Genomic DNA, 11229 nt, shown 5'->3' on the forward strand with positions numbered 1-11229 from the left:
CATTTTTATGCGTTAACCTGTGCTTAAAAATCGATAAACGCATTGTAAACTCTTTAATTTTATAAATTTTAATTTGTAAAATAAAATTAGACTTTTTGCTTACTGATACTTTCTTGAGTAAAATAAATATTTTTAGATTATCGGGCAAACATCATTTTTAGCCCGCGATCGAAATTATTTTTATCCGATAGTCATAAAAGTGTAAAAATTATATATATATTTGACTATTATTTTAAGAGTGACTATGGTATGATTTTCCTTAAGATATACTACTACTACATAAACATATATAACTCATATTTTATTCAAAAAAAGTACTCCCTTAATTTACTTGTACTTTTTTTCCCACCTTAATTTACTTATACTTGCAATCTACGAACGAATATCTTGTGGCGTTTTCATGCTTCAAAACTCAATTTTATACTGTTACCTTCTTTCCTCTAGCTCCACTACTAGCCAAACTCCCCACCATTTCATGGATTATATGATTGTTACCATTATAATGAGTAAAACTTGATTACTTGAATGTAACAAAAGGTACTTTTATCACTTATCTGTTATTGAAATAAATTTCGTGATTATAAGTGAAATTATTATAAAAAAATTTTACTATCAGGTCTAAGAGGGAAGTACATGTACTATCACGTCCGTCAGCTAAGTGAAATTAATAACTTGAAAAACAAAGCAAATTAAGTATATACTACAAAGTGTTAAAATGTACTGTCGAAAATTTAACAATATAATTTTAAAAAAATCAACATATAATTTTTTTTAGTAAGTTAAATCCAATAAAAATTTACACGAAAGAAATGACACACGTCAATTCAGTGCACGTGCCGAATGGCATTTTCCGCAACTACTTCTCTAGACTCGTAATAAGTCGTAAGTCAGAACTCAACTGCATTGCCTGGTTATGGGTTTTGCACCTCTAAAACATTAGTTAGTACTGTATTTAATTATAATTCATGAAATGGTGAAGGGTCAGAAATCGTTTTATGTCTTAATTCAGAGTTTATCAAATCTAAATTCCTGCATATGATTCACAGCTAATCATAACCCTCAACTTCTATTTTTATATTGGTGAAATCCAAAATTATCTGGTTTGAAAACTACAAAGAATTCAGCTTCAGACAAAAAAGATATGAGCATGTTGAATGAGCCATTGATTTTCCAAGAAAATCAGACCCCTACTCCATTTCCAACAGCTCTTCTCAATTATCTATATGTTGGCCATTTCCTATCTAGATGGAGTGCCAGGTTACAATTATGCACTCTATTTTCTGGCTTTTCTAGTTTAATTTTGAGATTTGGATTTGAGAATTGCTCTTTGGTCAAATTTTTCATTGTTGTGCAATTTGGTTCTGATGTTCTTTGCTTCCTTTCTTTGTTTTTTTGGTAGTTTTGTTCTAGTATTTTCGTATTGTTATATTTCTATTAATATCTAGCGATGCTGTGTTTCGATTTTACTATTATCTTGCTGTTATTACTGCTTTTTTTAGTTTTTCACTACTGCATATCTTTTCTCTATACTGTTATGATTATGCATGCTTGCTTTGAGCCGAGGGTCAATCGGAAACGGCATCAACCTCTCTACCTGCATAAGGTAGGCGGCGGCGGAGCTAGAATTTTGATTAAGGGGTGTCAAAATATATAAAAGTAAACATACCAGGAAATTAAGGTGAGTTAATACATAGTATATATATATAATTTATTTTTTTACCTACCTACACAGTGTATTTTTTCCGAGAAGGGGTATCATTTGACACCCCTCCCTATAAGGTGGACACCCCTTCCTATAAGGTGGCTCCGCCACTGAAGGTAGGGGTAAGGCTACGTACTCTCTGCCCTTCCCAGACTCCACTTATGGGATTATACCGAGTATGTTATTGTTTTTTTTATATTTAAATTTTCAGTTTCTTATGAATTATGAAGTTCTACATTCTATACAAAAGGTTGAATTTTTATGTGATGTCACTAGAATTGAACTGATTTCTGATTTCCTACACCAGACACCCAACAAATTGGAGCCTCTCTACAGGAAAATTTCACAATGTGTTCTTACAATTGAGAAATGAGATGCACTTATCCCAATGTTTGAGTAGTTTGCACCTAAATCTTCAGCCCTGTCACCTTTTCGTGTAAAAAAAATCAACGGAACTAATATTTAATTCTTGGTTGAATCATAATTCCTTTTCTGGATGGACGCGATGGAAATTAACTTTTAGTTTGGCAGTGCAGCGCGTATAAGACATTTTAGCAATTACAAAATTGATGTGCAATTTAGTCTACATCAGTGACTTTCTTGGTATTCAGATTCGGGAGCTACGGAGTACCACTGTAGAATTTATAATAATATAGCATAAGATTCATGTCATGAAAGGCATAATGATTATACAATCATTGTTGTTAAATTCAGTTATAGGAACATAGTATTTTCTGAATATTTTTCTAATTGCAGGATGTGGGAATTCTCTGTTGGTTTGTACATGATCAACGTCTGGCCAGATTCTTTGCTCCTAACGGCTGCTTATGGTGTGGTGGAGTCTGCTTCTACGGCATTGTTTGGTCCCGTCATTGGACAGTGGGTGGATAGGTTGACATATGTTAAGGTTTGATCCTCATTCTTTCTTAACAGGCCCCTGAACTTGATTGATTAAGATCTATTCTAAAATAGACAACATTTCAAGATCGATTGCATAATATTTACTTCTGATTAGCTATAGAATCCTCACACTCTATTGCAGGTTCTCCAACTTTGGTTGTTAAGCCAAAATCTCTCATTTATTGTTGCTGGAGGTGCCGTAATCGCTCTTTTAATCCGTGCAGACTTGATATCTGCCAATTTTATGGCATTTATCTCACTTGTCAGTTTAATTAATATCTCTGGAGCTATTGGTGTACTTTCTACTCTTGCCGGAACCATCTTGATCGAAAGAGAATGGTGAGCTATTTGAATGTTTCGACTGACCTCTTTTTCTTAAAATTTTCATTCATAACTTATTTGGTGGCATTTACAAATGTACTTTATTGGCAGGGTAGTCGTAATATCAGAAGGCCACCCTCCTGGGCAGCTAACGAAGATGAATTCAGTCATAAGACGAATAGATTTGATTTGCAAGCTATTCGCCCCGGTCATTACTGGTTTTATTATCAGTTTTGTTTCTCTAACTGCATCAGCCATGACTCTAGCACTTTGGAACGTTATATCGGTGTGCTTAGAATACTGGCTTCTTACATCTGTATACAATGGTATTCCAGCTCTAAGTGAGAGCAGCCTGAGGAGGGCATCAAGATCTACGCCAACACATTTGGATTTAAGCCCCTCTATTTCTCATGAACAGAAAAACTTGCTTCATTCAGATGGAGTTGGCTTGGAACAATCTGAAAATTGTTGGAGGAAAATAGTCGGGTCAATCTCAAGATTACCTTGCGTTAGCGCATGGAAAGTGTACTTGCAGCAAGATGTAGTCCTCCTAGGGCTGGCCCTTGCCTTACTCTTTTTCACCGTACTCAGGTAAAGCTTAGTGATGTTACCGTTGTAGTTATGGTTATTTTGGAAACCTTTTTCTTTTCCTTTTTGTTCATGCAATTGAATTTTAAATCATTCGCAATAGATCGTCCTTGAAATTAGAAACTGTATCAGCATTCTGGTTGGATGATGCGGTGTTTTGCGTTTTTGCCTGAGACAGGTTTTAAAGCTACACAGAAGAACTTTAACTTTCTTGTAAAATGTCTTAAAGCTATTACACTCGGGGCATATTTATATGTTTTTGTCTAATTTGTGGCACAGCTTCGGAACATTAATGACTGCTATGCTGGAATGGGAGGGAATTCCTGCATATGTCATTGGAATTGCACGTGGAGTAAGCGCAACAATAGGGATAGCTGCAACATTCCTCTACCCCATCTTAGAATCACATATTTCAACACTTCGAAGCGGTCTTTGGTCAATATGGTCCCAGGTATCAACTGCAGTAGTAAATAATGAAGAAGCCAAAAGCTGTATGAATATATGATATGATAAAAATTTCCCAGCAGAAATACAGAGTAATCGTTGAATCTTGTTGATTTTTAAAGTTGGTTATAGTCTATTGCTTGTGCAGTGGACTTGCCTGTTGGTATGTGCAGCCTCGATATGGGTCCATAAGAAATTTCTATCGGTATTTATGCTTATGGCTGGCGTGGCTGCATCGCGCTTGGGTTTGTGGATGTTTGACTTATCGGTCATTCAGCAAATGCAGGTATGGATAGTTGAATATTCGTCATCTTGTTCATTCTTCTTGATTGCGGATTACATAATCTTATCTTCGTTTCTGGACTTGGACAGGATCATGTAGGTGAAAGTGATCGCTGTGTGGTAGGCGGAGTTCAAAACTCACTACAGTCTGTTCTGGAATTGATGACTTATCTGTCGGGCATAATTATATCCAATCCCCAGGTATTGATCATTGCATTGTACTGAAGCCTTTGTATTATCATACTAATGTATGTCTATTTCGTTGTTAACTGTATAACCCTGACCACTCTGCATAAGTATCACATATACTTGATTCATAACAGCTGTTGATTATACTTTTTTATCCAACCAGTAGTACTACAATTTTTTTCCAGTGTTAAATATTCATTCCTGTGATTGCATACTTGAATTGTGTTTTAACTTGTTTCTTCTGCTGCATTTCTTTTTCAGGATTTTTGGAAGTTAATCATGTTATCTTTCCTCTTGGTGACGCTGGCTGCAACTTTGTACAGTATACATGTATATCGGGTTAGGAAGCACCTCTTTCACTTTGACAAGTTCTATTTTCTCGTCCGTTGTTTAGTAAGATCATCTTAGACTCTGCACTGATAAATATGGTAAACATATTGTATTACTACTTTCTATTTAGCAGTAGCATTTAGGCAGCTTGTGGTCAAACAATTACGCCAAGAGACGTGCTCCTCCCCTGTTCAAGTTTTTTTTACATGCAATTTTCTGAATTACTTTTTGGTAGAAAGCTCCATTGTTTTCAGCAAGGTTGACTCAAAGACTGACTAATCTGTTTTTTCTTACATTTTTATTTCTTCTTTGTTTGTAATGAGAAGAAATAAAAGTAAGTAATGAGAGCATATACAGATATTCAAAGTCATCACTCAAATTACAAGTTTTGTGTACACTACCTAGTGAATATATTAAATCCTAATGTGCCATTGGGGTCGTGTAGCAGGAAACAATATGAGTGATTATTTGGAAGGCCATATACAGCCTCTAAATGAGTTATGTGGTCATTTTTACAACAGGGATGAATAAAATTCGTAGTCACTTTTAAGCATATTGTTTAAAATATATTCACATTTTACAATCTATTTAAAGATTACTACATTCACTCAAACTTCAGGACACGGCATCCTGAAGTTTAAACCTCAAGGTTCAAACTTCAGGACATTGTGTCCTAAAGTTCGAATATTGTGTCTAGAAATTAGAATTTTATGTCCTGAATTTTAAATTAGCAGTTTTAAATTAATAGTTCAAAAAATTGGGACACTAAGTCCTGAATTCCAAATTAGCAGCTCAGGATACTTAGTCCTGAAGTTTGGGGGAATTGACTAATCTTTAAGTACAATGTAAATAGTGGATATATTTTAAATAGCAGGTTTAAAAGTGGCTACTAGTGCACTTGCGCCTGTAAAAATCAACTAGTAGAAATGACACTAGTTAGCTACTCTAAATGCCTGTTATTTAGGAATTAACCATTAACCAATATGTCTTGAATTTCAGTTTTTCAGTTCAATTTTTCAGGATACAGATGTCCTGAAACTAAAAATTTTAGTTCAAATTTTCAGGAAAAAATAAGTATTGGCTAATTCCTAAATAATAGCCCTAAAATCTGAATGAAAACACGCTTAAAAATTCAGAAAAATTCCAACATAATATGCTGGAGTTTAAATGTTTTACATATGAGATTCCCGCATAATGTGCTAGAGTTCCACCATAATATAATGGAAGTTTATATGCTGGAGTTCAATAATCCAGCATATTATGCTAGAACTTTTTGTATGTTAGAGTTCCAACATAATATGCTGCAAGTATATATGCAAGAGCTCCATAATCCAGCATATTATGTTGAAATTTTTCGTATTTCAGCAAAATAATGACTATTTTTTAATAATATTGCAAATGCTGAATATTTTTTAATTACCAGTTCGAAAATTGGTTAGCTCGTGTTATTTTCACATGATTAATCGGTAAGAAGAAGAGAACCTGTCCGGACCTCTTATCTTAGTGGGCCAGATTGACCTTAATTGAAGGAAGTCGAGCCACTTAGGGATCCGTTTGGAATTGTTAAATGGTCAGTGTTGAAGTCATCTTTCCGAGTCAAACAGAATCCTAGCTAGAATCAGGTGGAGTCCTCAGGTTAAAACTGGTGAAGGGAATGCTTGGCCTTGAATAATCTCGACAGTGCTCTTCTACCTTTTAAATTCTAAAGATGGACAAAACTGTAAATGTCACTTTGGATTTTAGTAAAGACAGCATATCCAAATGTACTCGTCAGGGTACTTTAATTTTGTCCATACAGATACTGTAGTGGTCCTTTCTTAATTTCATTCTCCTTTTTAAGCCTGTATTCGATACATATCGAACCCTGGAATAATGATAAAGTTGTCTTCATGTAACATATAGGTCATGGGTTCGAACTGTGAAATCAGTCACTAATTTTTGTATTAGGGTAGGCTGTTACATCACGCCCAGTAGTGTACGCAGGATTTTATATAAGCAGTGTCACAATTGGAAGAAATATGCAAATGAATTAAATCACTATAACAAGAAGCTATACTATAACACAATTTTCCAAATGAATTAGGATGCGGCCCTTCTCCGGACCTTGCGTGAATGTGAAATAGTTCGTGCACCGAGCTGCTCTTTTTTATATTCGGTGTAAGTTCACGAGAGATTTGATTTTTTAAATTGTTGGTTTATTCTTAAGTCTACCTTTTTTGCAGAAAAGATGAGTTACTACACTTTTTGCCACAATTATTGGTGTTTGTTCGGTCAATATATACAGACATGCAGAATTTAGAAAAAGATGACACCCCCAGTTCCTAACTGCCCCAAGCAAAAGCTTTTGCTTATAAAGCATATCCCTTGATTTTGGGATTAAGAATAATTCAGGATTCTTATATAATATCTTAAGGTAAGAACTAATGAACAGGATCGCAGAAGCTATCTGATACAGGTCTTTCCTTTTTCTTGTTTCATTTTTTAATGTATTTCGCTTTTTAACAAACTTCTATAGTATTATTTTCAGGAAAATTTCAGAGCCCTCCCCAGCTGAACTCCCTTATGATTTAAAATATTAAACCTACCTACCTACCTTACTTGAAATTACTTGTAACGAAACTTAAATGACAAATTTTTATAATATTCCAAAAGTGTCCTTTTATGTGGTATTGATTACATTGTCCTATTTGGGCATTGTCCTGTGCCCGACGTACCCTTATGGCTATGGGTTCATCTGAAGTTATAATTATCTACGCAAAGTAATATATATACAAAAATTTATTAAAGTCTCAATAAATATTAGATCTAAACTCGTAATTTTAAAAGTATAATGAGTTCAATGCTGAAAATTTAAAATGTTAAACCCATTAAATTTAAATTCTGAATCCGCTTTTATTCGTGCTTGTAATTTTGACAGTGCGAGTCTGTAATTTCCCTCTTTGATTATTTCTAGGACCCGGTGGAAGAATTAGTGAAAATAGCAAGGGCTAGCCAGTTTTCGAATTGATCATCGAAAAATAGTCAGTGTTTGCAAAGTCATTGAAAAATAATTATTGTTTTTGCTGAAACACGGAAAGTCACAGGCTATGTATAAACTTCCAGCATATTATGTTGGAACTCCAAACACACGAAAAATTCCAGCATAATATGCTGGATTATGGAGCTACTGCACATAAACTTCTCGCATATTATGTGTTGGAACTCAAGCACATTAGGCTGGAAGCTCATATGTAAAAAATTCGAACTCCAGCACATTATGGTGGAAGCTTATATGTAAAAAAAAAAATTAAACTCCGGCATATTTTGCTGGAATATTTCCGAATTTTTAAGCGTGTTTTTATTCAGATTTTATTTTTAAATGAAAAAATAATTAAATTGTAATTACTTTTGAAATTGTGGCTATTTTTCAATTACCAGTTATAAATCTGACTATTTTTTATTTTTTTTACCCGAAGAATTAGGACGGGAAACAATAATCTCGGTTGTATGAAATGCGTTAATTGTACGGAATCATCATTTTCTTCAATCACTTTATTCTATTGGCCCATTCCTCTCAATTAACACGTGTTTGCTGCTCCATAATACTGTAATACTCTTTCAAATGACTAAAGCTGCCTCCAGCCTTGACTCTGGATCCTTCTCAAAAAATTATTTTAATAAACTGTTTCAAATTTTCCTATGAATATGAATGTGCATAAGATGACAACATCTTAGATGGTCAACGTAACATATAGAGAGCTCATTGATAATGCATTACCCCATTTTTTTTTAAAAACATTACGTACTTTCTTCCATTCATTTTATATAACGGTCAAAATATGAATTTTAAAATATTAACTTAACTTATGTATTTCACTTGCGATAATGAAAAATATTAAAAAACCAAAGGTAAAGTTCCCTGTGGGATTTTACTGGGTTTATTATTGTTGTAACTGTAAAGTCCGTAGAACATTACATAAATTAGTATACGTTTGTTCCAAATATTTTTAGTTGCTATTAGCGAAGTAATATTATAAAAAATATATTAAGTATAACATAACATAAAAAATTAATACTAAAAAAATTTGGATGTTATAATAAAATATTATTATATAAAATGATTATTATATACGTATATAATACAAATTGAAATGGACGGAATGTTTGAGCATAGTGAAGGGACAATTCGCTGGGGGAGAAAATCATATACTAGTAGACAAAAAGTCAGATATATTGTCATTTGTCCTTCTATTACAAATGCTTAATTTGTTAACACGTTCAAAAAATAAGGGTGATTTTGGGAAGGGGCGGCCCGATGGTAAGACAATTCAAACAATCGCTTGAGGCCCAAAAATTTTTAATATTAAATAACTGCATATGAAAAAAAATTTTAAAAATATCTAATATATAAAAAAAAAATATTTTTCATGAAAAAGAAAATAAGAGATAATTTGGTAATATGAATAGTTACTTTTGGGATTCAGCCCTAAAGTTTAGGCGTGAATATATTTTTTGACTCCTTTATACACTATCATCATTATCATGAGGCCCATATTATTTTGATTTCTTTGTCTTTCTTTACAAGTTCACTATCTCATAAAACATTCCGTCAAGTAAGATAGCAAAAGGCAATTGCAACCCTTTTTTGTCAAGCTTTCCCGGCATTGCACCAAAAATATTGAAGCAACAAAAGTAATATCAAGTTATCTATAACTTTTTGTTAAACCAGGTTCAATTGTTTCGTACTTTTCTTATTACTTTGCATCTAGAATTTGTTATTTTTTGATATCTTTTGTTTGTAAGTATATGTATCATCTTTTTATTTATTTATTATGAATTTTAATATGTCAATAAGAAAATACGAATCCGCGTATTAAAAATGCCAAAAAATGGAAGAATTGGAACTTTAATACAATCCCAAAAGGAGCGCTTGATAAATTTTTAGCGAACAATAAAAATTTTAAATAAAAAATTAGAAAAAATTTTGTGATAGATGAACAAATCACTAATATAGTTGAGTTAGACAGACAATGAAATCCAAGAAGAAGAAGAAGAAATTGGTGAGTCACAGATTTTTTAGAAAATCAGAAAATCCTAAAAGAATTGAATAATAATCCTAGAAAGTGAAAACATATATAATTCTAGTCAAGAAATCGATTATAAATAAATTATTAATAATTTTACATCTCAAAAAACTAGAAAAATAAACTTTAAATAAAATTTTACTAAATAAATTTTTTAATACCGAAAAACTTAAGGTCCCTCATTGAAGTTTGGCTTTAGGCCCCAAACACCGTTGGATCGCCCCTGATTTTGGGAGGGGACACATGATGACTAAGAATTATGTTGTCACGAAGTTTGGTTAGGAGTTAGGACCTGGTTAGGAGTTAGGACCTGCATGAGATAGAACCTCTATGTATTTCTAATAGATTTTACTTGGTGCATATTTAAATGAGAAAACTATCCTTTCTGGCCTTTCAAAATTTTAATAGCCTATATTTTTTTTTCAGTTATACGAAATAACCCTTCGGCTCAAACATATTATATCTAAAAGCCCGAAATGTATATTTTGTATATTTTCTGTATAGTGACAGTCTATTTTATATATTTTTTGTATAATGACAGTCTATTTTGTATATATTTTGTATAGTGACAGTCTATGTAATATATTTTTTGTATAGTGAAAGTCTATTGTATATAAATTGTACAGTGACAGTCTATTTTGTATATTTTTTGTATAGTGATAGTCTTTCTTGTATATATTTTGTATTGTGACATCTATTTTGTATACTTTTTGTATATATTTTGTATAGTGACATCTATTTTGTATAGTTTTTGTATAATGACAATCTATTTAGTATATAAATTATATAGTGACAGTCTATTTTGTATATTATTTTGTATAGTGGCAGTCTATTCGTATATTTTTGTATATAGTGACAATCTTTTTTGTATATTGAATGACTACACATTTGTAAAACCAGTCATTACATAATTGATGTGATGCATCTTACAGTGATTTTTAATTATTATTCCATTATATTATTAAAACATGTCCAGATGGTGCTTCTTTGAATTTCTTCTGTTTATATCATGTGGCGGCTATGAAGGTAATTAACGACATGTATTGATTGACAAAGGAAAAAATCTTATGCTTATTTTGTTTAACATCTCTCAGCAAACAAAAGTAGCAAGAAGCGGCACCACTTGTAAATTGAATCTTGAGTGGGTAAAAGAAAGATTTAGCTTTGTGTTTATCAACATATATGGCAAAATCGATTTCTACATCTTAGTTGTAAACCAAGTTAATAATTCATGTAGGTTCTGTATTTGGTGTTGAAGTCGGGAATGTTAACACTATCTTAGTTAATTTCTGCCACTAACTTATTAGTTAAGTACTCAACATCGTTCTCGATTTTGGGAATTGCTAGACTTCCAGATATAAGCGATGAATGGTAAAGATGCCGACCTTTAAATTTTTGGCTAGCTATTAT

The 11229-nt window shown here is 32.6% G+C and overlaps 1 protein-coding gene across 2 annotated transcripts; it reads left to right on the top strand.

Moving 5' to 3' along the window:
• The first annotated feature begins 886 nt into the window (after positions 1–886).
• On the top strand, positions 887–5013 carry LOC107787067 (solute carrier family 40 member 2). 2 transcript variants are annotated; one of them, XM_016608587.2, is made up of 8 exons: positions 887–1257; positions 2459–2609; positions 2745–2941; positions 3035–3514; positions 3791–3962; positions 4104–4241; positions 4328–4438; positions 4688–5013. In XM_016608587.2, the coding sequence occupies exons 1-8, from the start codon at positions 1142–1144 to the stop codon at positions 4832–4834; spliced, it is 1512 nt and encodes a 503-aa protein (XP_016464073.1). In that variant the 5' UTR covers positions 887–1141; the 3' UTR covers positions 4835–5013. The 2 variants fall into 2 exon arrangements, with proteins under 2 accessions (XP_016464073.1, XP_016464074.1); XM_016608588.2 differs by lacking the exon at positions 887–1257 and adding an exon at positions 1281–1678.
• Positions 5014–11229: the final 6216 nt, after the last annotated feature.

The sequence above is a fragment of the Nicotiana tabacum genome, chromosome 24 (genome assembly GCF_000715075.1).
Source record: "Nicotiana tabacum cultivar K326 chromosome 24, ASM71507v2, whole genome shotgun sequence".
In the NCBI taxonomy this organism is placed as follows: Eukaryota; Viridiplantae; Streptophyta; class Magnoliopsida; order Solanales; family Solanaceae; genus Nicotiana; species Nicotiana tabacum.